At 39.4% G+C, this 14,309-nt stretch overlaps 1 protein-coding gene across 1 annotated transcript in view; it reads right to left on the reverse strand.

Moving 5' to 3' along the window:
- The window catches only part of SMARCA2 (SWI/SNF related, matrix associated, actin dependent regulator of chromatin, subfamily a, member 2), a 181,596-nt gene that overhangs the window by 139,296 nt on the left and 27,991 nt on the right, over positions 1-14,309 (reverse strand). Inside the window, exons 5-7 of the mRNA XM_065406865.1 lie at positions 12,196-12,525; positions 10,570-10,671; positions 8,507-8,756 (exon numbers count right to left, since the gene is read on the reverse strand). Coding sequence (XP_065262937.1) covers positions 8,507-8,756; positions 10,570-10,671; positions 12,196-12,525 — 682 coding nt within the window. The remainder of the gene's footprint in view (positions 1-8,506; positions 8,757-10,569; positions 10,672-12,195; positions 12,526-14,309) is intronic.

Consider the following 14,309-nt stretch of genomic DNA (forward strand, 5'->3'; position numbering starts at 1 on the left):
TTTTCACACCTCGGAATGGCATAATTATATTGACCTAATTTCCTAGTGTAGACCAGGTCTATAGTTCTGAAATGTTCACAGATGCCTGGTGCTTATTCTCATACTGATGAGTCCAGATCATAGCTATGATTTTTCTCAATCTCCCAGTCCCAAAATAGCTGGAATGTTTCTGCTGAGGCAATCAGCTATGAAACAGTTAAAGTACTTACTCTCTTTGGAGTCAATATGACTTCTGCTATGTGTGCAATGACACCTCCCCAAGCTATTGTTTTGACTTACTCAGTAAGGCATCTGAACAGTGTTTGCAGCCATGAGGGCTAAGGGCTTGATCCTATGGTCACTGAAGTCAATGGAAAAACTCCTACTGAGTTTGATGCTGCTGGATCAGGCCCCAGATGCTTAACTTTTAGTTTAAAACACAAGCTTAAAACTATAGGAACCAATAGGGACACCAGAGAACTGACACCACAGAGTATTGATATGCATCAGCTTAGCCAGACCCCTGGATGCATCTTCAATTTACTGAAAGGTAAATACTAATCTGCTAAATCTTTGAGTATTTTGGACTACTGCCCTGCTTTCTGACAAGTGAGACCCAAAAATGGGGCCAGCCAGCGCACTTAGGTGGAAACACATAATTTTTTCAAAAAATGGTTTGAACAGTTATCAATGGATGCCACCCAATGCACCTTCTCTGGAAGGGGTATAGTAACCCACGTCTTAAGTAGGACACAGGAATACCATATTGGATCAGACAAGTGGTCCATCTAGTCCAGTACCCTATTTCCAAAAGTGGCCAGTATCAGATGCTTCAGAAAGAGTTTATATACACCTCTACCTCGATATAACGCTGTCCTCGGGAGCCAAAAAAATCTTACCGCGTCATAGGTGAAACCGCGTTATATTGAACTTGCTTTGATCCACCAGAGTGCGCAGCCCTGCCCTGCCCCCCTGGAGCACTGCTTTATCGCGTTATATCCGAATTCGTGTTATATCGGGTCACGTTATATCGAGGTAGCGGTGTATCTCTTATACATTTAAAAAAAACACACACACACAATCCTATCTAATTTAACTGTGAATGTTTTCATTATCCATACCATCTTCATTTTCTTGCATCCCACTAAGTTCTTGGCCTCACTGATATTTTGTGGCAATGAATTCCACAGGCTGGGGATTTCTTGGTGGCTTTTTGTTTCTGTTTGTTTTGGGGGGAGGGGGGGTTATTTTTTTAAAAAAAAAAACACACAATACATAATTTATTTCCTTTTATTAGTTTTAAATCTGTTCTCTTTTAGCTGCATTGACTGTCCCTTGTTCTTGCATTACGTGAGAGGGTGAACAAAAAAACACTGGTTTACCTTCACTATATATCACTAATTATTTTGTATAACTGCAACTGGTTGGCAGGGTTTCTCTGACTTTCCCAGTGACCAGGTTGTTAGAACTGTAGTGAGACGCTGATTGATTCAGACCAATTCTTTCTGCCCGGCCTGAATTGTTAGCTGCACCCTAGATATAAAGAAGGTGGGAGTGGCTCTTTGGACATTTGCTGATCACTTCCTTTAATGCTCTCTGGGCCTGATCCTATTTTTATATATTCTGTATATTTAGATAGGTTGAACAGATTGAACTTATTCCAGGTAAGGTGTGCTTTATATAAATTAATGGTATTATAATATTTTCATCATCATTTTCTGTCCCATTCTTTAAATATTCTAACGTCATCTGTTTAATGTGGTGAAGTTTAAGAATTTTTCACTGAGCTGTTCACAATGATACCCAGGTCCTTTCCCAATATGTAGGAGTAGTGAAGAGGGGGAAAAAAAGAAACAGAGTGGGAGTTTGCTGGTAATTATTTTTCCATGTACAGCAATATTAACTTTTTAAAGAATTTTATGACTACCAGTTTTCACCTAAAGCAAATGCATCAGCCTTTTCTGGACCGTGCTCATCTTCTAATCCCTCGAACTGATAAAAATATATTGGACTATTCATCTTTTCAGGGGAAAATGCTAAAGGCTATTAAGTCATTCATTCATAAGAGGGTCAAGAAGAAAACAGCCTTTTTCAAGTGCTTGAAGTACTTACTAACCCTATTTAAAGGATACATTTAATTAATCTCTGCAGTTCAGCATTTTATCTTCATCTATACAGAACATGGCTATTGCATTACAAACTGAAGATAGAGATCTCCTTACAAAGTAGGTGATACTTACCTCTCCCTCACCAATTGGGGGTAACTGCAGAAACTTACCAGAGCACTGCAGGCTGTATGAAATGGATGCCAGGCAGCAAGCAAGAAAGCTTTATAAAAGGGAGACCCTTTTCAGGTAATAAAAGAAATCAATTTGACATAGTTTGCAGTGATCATAAATTAAAGATGCTGGAAAGTGCCATTTTTTTAATTAATGCTGGTGGGAAGGAGAGCCATTCCACCTAGTGGAATAACGTTAAATTACACTACACATTATTAGTTTTAGACATATTCATTAAGATTAAAGCAGCACTTTATTTCCAAGAAAGTATTAAAATGGAGTTTTATAAAATGGCCATATTTCAAGTAGCACAGCAAATTTAACAGCTCAACACATAGTAGTAATTTAAACTTTTTATAGCAATGGGTATTTTAAATATCCAAGTTTCTTTTAATCTACCATTAGTCACATAGGGATTAACAACAATTATACCCCTGATTTCATCTCACAGCAACATATGCTGCAAGAGCTGCTAGACACCACCAACTGAATTCAGTGGCAACATCAACTCCAAATTTTCTTGCTTTTTTGTTGATTTAAGCCAAAGCTTTTTAATGTCAAAATGTGGTGCTTTGGGGGGAGAAAGGGGGAAATCTATTAAAAGGAGAGTCTCCCCTTGACATGTCATCAGTTTCAAGGCTTCTTCGGTCTCAACAATATATTAATGAATCTATTACTGCTCCTCCATCTGTAGTGGTCCATTTAACAAATGGCTAACGGAGAAGAACGCAACGCTGCACCTTTAAGTGCCTACTTCGAGGAACTGTCAAATCAACCTGTATACCTTCCTACTGGAAAGGAAGTCCAAGACACAGGAATTCCAGTCACTGAGCAGATTAGATGCATTTCTTCAATGTAACAGCAAATATTAAAGAAATGTTTCATGTTTACATCATTCATAAAAAGATGACATTAAGTATTAGTTGCACAGTTAAGCACTCAAGTCAAGAAAGATGTGCGCAGCAGTACATATCCTATCCTGTGCAACTTTGGAGGTCTGCAAAAGCACTCCATCAACTTCTTACAGGGTGCACATGTGCTGAGGCTTAGTGCCCACACATACTTTCAGGTCACTTTTCAGTAGGCAGTTACATCAGCCATGAATGCATGTGCAGTATGACGTTCCTTAGTGTTACACTTCACAACCTAAGCAAGGAGAGCCCGTACCTGAGGCTACTGCACATACACAGCAGGCGATTACCAAAGCTTATAACTTGGTTACACCACAGGCACATATCCAGTAGGGATATATTACCGACCACCTGACCAGGATGGTGATAGTGACTGTGAAATGCTCAGGGAGATTAGAGAGGCTATTAAAATAAAAAACTCATTAATAATGGGGGATTTCAACTATCCGCATATTGACTGGGTACATGTCACCTCAGGACAGGATGCAGAGATAAAGTTGCTTGACACCTTAAATGACTGCTTCTTGGAGCAGCTAGTCCTGGAACCCACAAGAGGAGAGGCAATTCTTGATTTAGCCCTAAGTGGAGCACAGGATCTGGTCCAAGAGGTGAATATAGCTGGACTGCTTGGTAATAGTGACCATAATATAATTAAATTTAACATCCCTGTGACGGGGGAAACACCACAGCAAGCCAACACTGTAGCATTTAATTTCAGAAAGGGGGACTACACAAAAATGAGGAAATCAGTTAAACAGAAATTAAAAGGTACAGTACCAAAAGTGAAATCCCTGCAAGCTGCATGGAAACTTTTTAAAGACACCAAAATAGAGGCTCAACTTACTATGTTTTTTTAATTTGGAGTATACATTTAAGAGAACCAAAAAAGTGCCACCGTGGCCGAACAACAAAGTACAAAAGCAGTGAGAGTCAAAAAGGCATCCTTTAAAAAGTGGAAGTTAAATGCTAGTGAGGAAAATAGAAAGGAGCATACACTCTGGCAAATGAAGTATAAAAATATAATTAGGAAGGCCAAAAAAGAATTTGAAGAACAGTTAGCCAAAGACTCAAAGTAATAGCAATTTTTTTCTTTCTTTAAGTACATCAGAAGCAGGAAACCTGCTAAACAACCAGTGGGGCTTCTGGACGATCAAGATGCTAAAGAAGCACTCAAGGAAGATAAGGCCATTGTGGAGAAACTAAATGAATTATTTGCATCCGTCTTCACAGTTGAGGATGTGAAGGAGATTCCCAAACCTGAGCCATTCGTTTTAGGTGACATATCTGAGGAACTGTCCCAGACTGAGGTCATTAGAGGTGGTTTTGGAACAAATTGATAAACTAAACAGTATTAAGCCACCAGGACCAGATGGGATTCACCCAAGAGTTCTGAAGGAACTCAAATGTGAAATTGCGGAACTACTAACTGTAATTTGTAACCTATCATTTAAATCCGCTTCTGTACCAAGCAACAAAGAGTCCTGTGGCACCTTATAGACTAACAGACGTATTGGAGCTAAGCTTTCGTGGGTGAATACCCACTTCGTCAGATGCGTCACATGCGTCTGACGAAGTGGGTATTCACCCGCGAAAGCTTATGCTCCAATACGTCTATTATAAGAGAATGGAAGGACTTTCCTCATTGTAGAAAAGTATCTGAATATTTCAGTGGAACATAACATAAGAACGACCATAATGGGTCAGACCAAAGGTCCATCTAGCCCAGTATCCTGTTCTGTTCATTCCCTCTGGGGTACCTGGCATTGGCCACTGGCGGAAGACAGGATAGTGGGCTAGGTGGACCTTTGGTCTGACCCATTATGGTCGTTCTTATGTTATGTTCCACTGAAATATTCAGATACTTTTCTACAATGAGGGCTAGATGCCAAATTTTAAGTTTTGGTACTTGATGTCTGGAGTGTAGAACTGGTAAAGAAGTGGCAAGAATCTTTTTTATTATGAGGAAAGTCCTTCCATTCTCATTACCAAAAAAAGATGAATGAACTGGTTTTTACTCAAACGTTTAACAAAACATTTAAACTTCAGGCACAGACCAAACTAAATACCTGACCATTTCAGAGACATATCAGCAATTACGATGGGTTCTGAGAATGGGAATGCTTATACTACCTTAACTATAGCGGTCATGTCCTGCTCCCATTGTGCAAAAAGGCACATACACTTTATCTAACGATATCAAATTTACCAACAAATTTACTACAACAAAACAAAACCCCCAGCAGCATTCAAGAAAAAAAAATACACAACTCACCTACAAAAAAAAAAAATCCTTTCCAACCTCTCCTCATTCAGGGCAGCATACTCTCAGCCCTCTCCAAAAAACTATAAAATATGTCTTTGCAGATTACCCAAAAGATACAAAGTGAGGGTATTTCAAACTAAGCAGCCTTACAATGGATAAGATGAAGCAGTTGTTCAAGGTTCCTAACACACTCTTCTGTCCCTTGCACAAGGACTAGTCGCAGTCATATTCCTTGCACTCCAGGCTTAAAAACTGGGTGGAGCTAGAACTACCAGCCACCCTAAAGGCAGAGAATGGGGTCACGCCCCCCTCTTCAGAACTTGTACCCGTCAACATTGTTGACTAGCTGTGAAGAATACATGCCACACTCTTCATATCTTCCCATTCACACTGGGGAGTTCCCAAGGCACAATGCCTCTCTGAGGTCTTGCTGGGGTCGTGTGACTATGCAGCACCTTCAAGACAGGCCAGAGTCTTAAAGGCATGGTTTGAATCCAAAGAACACTACACACTAGCCTCTAGGTAGACACAGTCTGTTAATGCACTGCTAAGAGATCCACATTCAAATCCTGGATTAATTCAGGAAAAAGAACAGCTATGTGATCTCCTGTAGGTCCCCATTTGTATACATCCCTAAGCCATACAATCTGGCACAAATAGCAACCTCTGCTTCTGGAAGAAGCAGGGTTCAAAGAGAAGAAGCAGTTACAGATGAAGGCTGAGGGGCACCATCACTGATACATGAAAGTGTGTGTGGCACTGGCCCATAGGATTCCTGGCTCATGTCATAGCTATATCCCCTTCCATAAGAACAAAAGTTAAATTGTACTAAGCTTTGTATATCATATATGTTTTCTGAAAATGCTGTTACACTACAATAACCCTACACAATGAAACAGATAAGGCCATTCCAAGTTAAGGTAAAAGTGATGCTAGTGACTAGGGACTCAATCCAGCAAAACACTTAATTGCACACTTAATTTAAGCAAAAGCTTGACTGTTTTGCTGGATCAGGACCTGAAAAAACAGTTTAAAAAGCAGTACAGAGTGTACCGTTAGGCCTGTTCTTAATCATTAGTAAGATACTTTTTGCTTAGCATCATTACAAGTGTCATATTATGCAAAGTACTACAGATACTAAGTAGATCTTTGAGCAGCATCATAACTCTTAGTTGACAGGGCAGTTCTGTCTTACACGCTTATATACAGCATTCTAAAGTACCTCTAAACAACCTTCAAGGCAGTTAAGATGCAATAATGCAGAATCATGCCAGATATATTGTCCTCTGCAGGGTATTCCTAGGGAAGGTCTTCCCTATCTCTGCACTGTTTTCTAGTTTTGCTTAGGGTACTGTAATCACACTAGCCGTGCCCACCAAAACTGGGCTATTTCATCATTGTGTCTCTCAGAAATCAAAGCTTGGGACAAAGCAAATCCTGGAACTGCATCACAAAAGAGGAGTTATGGCACTCTAGATAAAACTAAGTTACCTACACTGTAGTGGTCTCTTCTAAGCAGAACATTAGAGTCCAAATCATTTTATTGTGGACACCTCACCCACTCACTAGCCCCCCTTCCTAGCACATTGCTGCTAAACATTTCATATTCCATAAAAGTTCATCTCAATCATCCTCCCTCAGATATCTATCTGTAAAGTTTGAGCACATTCCTGAAACAAATGTCATTAGATCCTGCTTTCCATTTTTATTTCCTTAGGCCTTTACCTTTTCAGTAATTGGAACATAGGCACTGGCATTCCAGATCGGACAAATGGAACATCTAGTCTGTAGCTTGTCACTGACAGTGACCAATATGAGAGGTTTAAGAAAGGTGCAAAACCCCTATAAATGGGCAACTGTATAACCACCACCTTCCCAAAGGGGAAGTTTTTTCTTAACCCTAGGTAGGCCCTGAAGACACCTGCCTATCATGCTGACCATTACTGCCATCTTGTTTCCTTATACTCCCCTGTATGTTGGTCTGTCTGCACCTGTCGTCTCTTGCCTTAGATTGTAAGCTCTCGGGGCAGGGCACAACTTTTTATTATGTATTTGTACAGAACCTAGCACAACTGGGTCCTGGTCCATGACTGGGGTTCGTTGGTGCTACAGTAACACAAATAATTAAATATTAATAATTACGTATGAAGGCTGATATGCTATTATAACAGACACTCCTGGGTCCTCAGCACTTTTTAGTCAGGACACTTTTATTTAAGAGCCTAAATATGAACATAAGGACCTCGTTTTTGGTATTTTTTTAAATCTTCATTTTGGCTTGCTTGCTTGTGCCCTTTACTCCCTGGTGGATCAGCCAACCCACATTCCATTGGACAAACTTCCTGTTTTTTATTTGGCTATTTGTTTTTTGACTTCCATCCTGGCTCTCCTAATTTCCATTTTACATTTCATCTGTTAAACCGGGTTCTCAAATGGGGGATCGTGACCTCTCAAGGGGTCGCAAAGTTATTACATGGGGGGTTGCGAGCTGTCAGCCTCCAACCCAGACTCCAGCATTTACAATAGTGTTAAATATTTTTTTTAAATGTTTTTAATTGATAAGGGTCACACTCAGAGGCTTACTGTGTGAAAGGGGTCACCAATAAAAAAGTTTGAGAACCCGTGTTAAACCTTGTTCCTTTCTATTGGAATCACTTGGGCTGAATGCCCACTTGTTGGAAGATATACTTGAGTCCTTGGCACGTAATGATCCCCCTCCCCCGTCCCTGGATTCCAGCTGTCTTTTTTTCCTTTGTTTATAATTCTGAATACTTTTTGTGACTGATAACCTTTGCTAAAATAACCTCCATGTTGATTCTAAGGATTTTAGTTTCATAACCTGAGTCCTTTCAGTCCTGATCCAGCAAAGCACTTGGGCACATGTTTAACTTTAAAGTAAACTTTAGAATCACCCTTTAGTTTGATGTCCTTATATTAGTTTTCACTGTGGCCCCTCTCAAAAGAATTATGTTAATTATGACCATTATGAGCTGCAATTGCAAGAGAGACCAGCTAGTGTCCACAAACACAACACTGAAGCATGTGTGGTTTAAGTCTCATGTATCCCTCTTTACCTGTATTCACGCTCCTGGAGTATTTCAACAGGATCCAATCCTTGTGGCTTCTGGATGGGGCTGATACGGTTCTGTTTTTGTTGCAGCTGGACAATAGGTGAAGGCTGTCCAGGTGTTGGCTGTGGTACAGAAGGACCAGGCATGGCTGCAGAAGGCTGAGCAGCAGGAGGGGCAGGTGAAGGCCTTCCACTAGGAGGTGGTACAGCAAGCTTTTGTGGTGTACTGGCAACATTCATATCTGGGCCTTGACCTGCGAAACAAGTAATGTGGCCATGTGAAAAACAGAGCAGCTTTATTTTGAACACAAAAATCTGCAGCTAGGCACCTAAGGCAAACTTTCAAAATTAACAAAAATACACACTGAGATAGGTTTCAATTCCCACAGAGGAAGAACATACTGTAGTGGACATTACAGAAAGTAATCCAAAAATAGCAATTGCAACTAACAATTTATTAGGGCTATATTTTCATTTCGTTTTGGGGTTTTTTTTAAGTGTAGAGTTTGTATCAGCAAGAGATTTCTAACACTGGGTAGATCTAGGCAGAGGATCAAACTCTGCTCTCTTATGTGGGCGCTGTCTCCATGTTGATTATGAAAATACACCCAGGAGCAGAATTTGGCTAGCACCAACAGCAAGCTTCTTTCCACAGCTCAGCCAGAAAAAAAGTCAACAGTATTCACTTTATTAAAACATCCACTTTTATATACTTTACAATATTTTAATATACTTGTAAAATTACATTTAAAAAAAAACACACACTACCCCAGATTAAGATAGTAATATAAGTAAATAAATATTTCAAGTATGGGGTGCTTGATTTTTCTTCTAAACTGTAACACTCTCCTTATTTCAAAAGTTTAATGCATCACTTAACATGAAAGTAGCATCCAATAGAGATAAGATAGGGAAGTGCTGCAGTTTATGGCCCTCTGTGCATGGACGAGTAGTTACTGATTTGATGGAGATGTGGGAGAGAGACATTGAAAACAACTGATATCTGCAACAATAAAGCTGTCACTGTATTTTTTGAACGGGTGCGGGGGTTGTCGTATAATAATTCAATTGATGAAACACAATCTCAGAATCTGTCCTCAATCCCAGGATCAGTTTACTTCAGATCCAGGACCCGAAATCTATCTGGAGAAGATGGCTCATCTTCAGAGCTCAGTTTGTTGGAGCACTCAAAGGAACGTAATGCTACAACTGATTAGACAGCGGCATTTTGTCTCTTTTTTAAAGAGAGCAATAAGTGTCATCTGACAACATTTCTTTTTAGGATAGCAAACCATCATTTAGTCCCCATTTCCTCCAAGATTTAATTCCCTTTAAGCACTGTCACAGAATAAGGACCTTTTTAATAGGAGAAATCTATACCGTATCAGTGTCTGCATTAAAAAAAAAAATTTAATCTTTGAACAAAAATGTTCCAGACAAAGAAACATTTACTATTAAACTGATATTCTTAATTCGCCCATCACCTTGCTTCTTTTGCTCCATTTTCAAGTAGGCGGGGACCAAAAAAAACCCCAAACAGTTTTTAAGTGTATTCCCAGAAGATCAGATTGTAAAGCAGATTATCTAGCAGAACAATGTAACATTGTTCTCTAATCCTTGAAGACTAACTTGTACTTTAAAATTTAGTACTTGTTTAAAAAGCAAGCCTAATTTTACCCATTGTATGAAAACTTTTGTTTACAGTAGCCAGAAAAATGGTCTGAACAGCTTGCTGCAATTAAGCATGCTCAGAATGTAACTACCTGTTTATTAGGTTTTACGCTTGTCCCTCAAACAGCTTATATTTTTCATTCTGATTGTAGAGAGGGGCTTCATGTTCAGGCTGCCTAACAGCAACAATAATTTCATCTGCCCGAGTCATTACCGGTCTGATCATTTGTAGGACACTCCTTGATATTTGTGCGTGAGGCAAAGTAAAGGTTACACTATTTCTTCTTTATGCCTTTTTATCTCCCCACTTCCTTTCCTGTCCCTACTCCCAAAGCCCTGCCTACACAGTTTAACCTTAACTGTGTAGTACAAAATTATTGTTGTACTCTCCTCTACCTTCTGCCCAAGATTTAGGGGTCATGGCAGCTGCATGTCCTGGCACTCCTGAAGCAGGTCCTGGCCCAGTTGGGGGACCAGGAATTGAATGCACCCCAATACCTGCAACTCGACAGAGGAAAGAAACGTATTAAAATACACTGCATTTCTATGCATTCAGAAATCACTCCACTTTCTTCCACACAAGTCTATATATGCAAATACAGTTTGGGGCATTAAATACAGATTTAAGTGGATTCTGCTGTGTGAAAAATAAATGTAATGAAGTGCATTTAAATCAAATCTACTAAAAAAAGACTGGAAGACAAAGCCATGTGCATTGAAATAAAGTGACCAACAGTGTTGTTAAAATTGTTATTAACAAGAAAAAATAGAATCATTTTAACCCCCAATTTTTAACTATAGAAAAGTGATTTGGGATCAATTTTACTTGACTAGCATGTAAGGCAAACACGAACATATTTCATCCACAGATAGTTCATAGAAATCTTTAACTCTTTAAGAAATTTGCATATTTTGAAATCTGTTCTTGCTACTATTCTCTGCTTAAAATCATAATCCTCTGTTTGGTAGATACTATGACGTCACAAACAGAGGATAACTTCTTACGGTGGGGAATAAACAGCAGGAGGAGATTAACTGTTAAAAACAAAGATTAAGTTTTTATAGCCTCTAGTAACAAGAGAGAGACACAAAAGCAATAGATAAATGATACTTAAAACTGTCTCTAAATAATTTGGTATTTTCTTTTTCATAAGGCGTCATCAAGTCTTAAGGGCTTCTAAACCCAAAAAGTGATGTACAGCTAAAAATACATATAGGTTACTTCCTTAAGGATACAGCTATTATGAAAAAAATGCACATAAACTTGGATGGATAAACTTTTTTTCCAGGGGATGAGGATGAGAAGGGTGGTGATGATGGACCATCACCACACAGTGGTTCTGTATGTGAATTACAAACAAAACAAAAAGACCCACACCCCCAAACTTGAGGAGTTTTAAGCAAAGACCTGTTCAAAAATACAAAGGGTTTTTCTGCAGTAAGTGTGTTTAAAGATTCACAGTTTAAGAAACAAAAAGCATGCTTCTGTCTAAAAAGTGTTTACCTACTATGTTGCTTGTAACATCTAAGATCACTATGACAGAAAAAAAGAAAAAAATGTTTATATTTTTCAGTTTACTTAGTGCATTTCTCAGTACTCTGTATATAGCCAGTTTCACTGTTTCCCTTACAGAGTCAGTTTCTCCTGTTTTTTGTTAGTCAGATTTTATGTACAACAATAAGGGTGGAATATAAGCACTTAAAAGAGAATAGTAAAAATGTGATTATTTTTTAACACCACAAAAAAGGTAGAGAGTACCAGGGCAGCTGAAGTACATAAAAATACTTTTGTCTCCATTTTTTTTTTAAATTAACTGGATTTCAAGTTTACGGTGTATTTTTAATGCAGTGGTTTTATGCCACTCTTAGTCCAACTAATATAAAGCTGAAGCTCGTTGTTCATACTGAGGCCAAAATCTGGCCCTCACATGCATGCACACACCACCACCGATCCTGATAGTTTTGCATTGGTGTAACTGATGGCAGAATATGACCCACACTTCATAGCCCACATTTACTTACCAGGTAGTCTGCTGTAGTTAGCAGGAGCCTGTTGCTGTTGAATCCCAGGCAACGTCCTCTTCCCTTGAACAGCAAGTTGCAGGTTTTCAGGTAAAGGCTGGCCTCTAGCTAACATTTTGTAAGCTAGAATCTGAGCCCGGAGCTGGTGCAGCTGGACAGGGCTAAAAGGTGAAGGACCCCTGTTGGGTTGGCTCATGACCTGTGGATCTCCTGGTATCATGGGTCCTGGTTGACTTGGTGGCATGTGGGGTGGAGTTGGGCCCCCTCCAGACATTGGGCTGGACACATGTTCTGGTGCTCCCAAAGGAGATGGGTGAGGAGACATATAACCTGGAATAGTTAGGAGGATCACAAATTTACTTTCCCAATTAATTAAGTCTTATGAGCCACAGAACTTCTGTTACCTTTACGAACACCCAAATCATACACATTTTCTCATCAGATATTATAGCGACAATATTTTTTGTGAAGACAGAAATGGAGATCTGGAGTTCCTTGGGGCAACTAGAAGGCTACCAGAACTAAACTTGCACCAGGTATCATGGTTCTTTTTAAATAACAACCCCCCATGTTTTTTGGGGTAAGGCATCTAAAACCAAACTGTCTATCTTAAACACAGTGCCTCCAAACAGCATGGGAACTCTGACCACCATGATGGGGCACTGGCTCACCGAAGAGGTGGGGGAAATTTTCATCTGGAAGATTTTTGAAGTTTGCCTACTATACAGTTTATGCAGATTGCATAATGTTTATTTATTTTGATGTATACATATCTCCCCTGAAAAGAATCACTTGCCCATTACTCTAGGCATTCCTATAAAAACAGACAGTTCATAAGTCACCCTTCAGTAATTAGATACAATTGCGCCACCTTATGCTGATTAATGGCTAAAGTTTGCCTAAATAATACTCAATAATCCTTCACTATCTGGACACTGGAGAAATTGTAAGAGCCATTTCTGAACAAAAACTTTTTTTGAAAAAGCCAATTGAGGTGTTGGTGCTCTGTGAAAGATCTGGTAGAAAAAGCACAGGGCTAGGGAAAAGGGGTAGAACTTGTGTATTCTAATCCCACCTCTGACTTTATCAGTGTGAATTTTGATTGCACTGTACAAATATTATTTATTTACATCTCAGATCATCTCTGAAAAGTGATAAAGTACCACTAAACCCCAGCTTTCCCATATGTAAAACAATGGGTGGCAGAGTTTGCTTGATTTCATGGGAGTGAGGCACTTACCCTGCTTATGCGCTTTTGAAAATCCCACTGGGCTCCTATCTGCATCTTTAGGCACCTAAATACCTATGAAAATCTGGCCCATGATGACCAGAAACAATTTGCCAATTCTCTAACTACCATTAATACTTGGTGTTATAGGGTGCGTTGCCTATGGGCTAGAACGTCTGGGGCTAAACCAGCCCAGATTACAAAATGCCACCTGAGAGGAATCAGGTGATTCCAATATAAAACAATATAAAAGGCAGCAGAAAGTTACTGGGGAGCTGGGTGGAGAGATTGTCAGAAGCAAGCAGTCTGGCAGTGAGTTGGGGAAGCTCAGGATAGGAGGCTGGTGGAAGAAGCAGCTCTGAGGGGCAAGTCTGGCACTTGCAGAGCCCTAGCAAGGTAAAACCTGTGACTGGAATTAAAGAAGGGAAGATGAGCAGTGGGTTTGTTTTGAACTCTTGAGTTCTATTTTTGACAAACTCTCTTGCCACCCTGAGGAGAACTGGTGAAGAGTGAATCAAAGGATTTGAGCTTAGAAGGTCACTGGAGAGTGAGTTCTTAAAGGGACCTGGATGAAAGGGAAGTAAAGATGGGATGACCCCAGGAGGGGGTACTCAAGAGGCAGTAAGTAGTCAAACTGCTACACTTCCTTTGTTTAATAAATTGGTTACCTGTAAATGCAAACCAGGTTTTGCTAAACTTATTTTTTTCTTATGTATTAGTACATTTAAAGAACACAAGAATTTTAAAATGCTGGTATTCTATATTTTAATTGAATTCCAAATTTCTATCCAAATGCAGCTTGACACAAACCCTAAGAAAAAAATACTCTAATAAATAAAAAGCTTCCTTCACCATTTAAAAATGTAAAAACTAAGACTCTGAATAA

Source organism: Emys orbicularis, chromosome 6 (assembly GCF_028017835.1).
Source record: "Emys orbicularis isolate rEmyOrb1 chromosome 6, rEmyOrb1.hap1, whole genome shotgun sequence".
In the NCBI taxonomy this organism is placed as follows: domain Eukaryota; kingdom Metazoa; phylum Chordata; order Testudines; family Emydidae; genus Emys; species Emys orbicularis.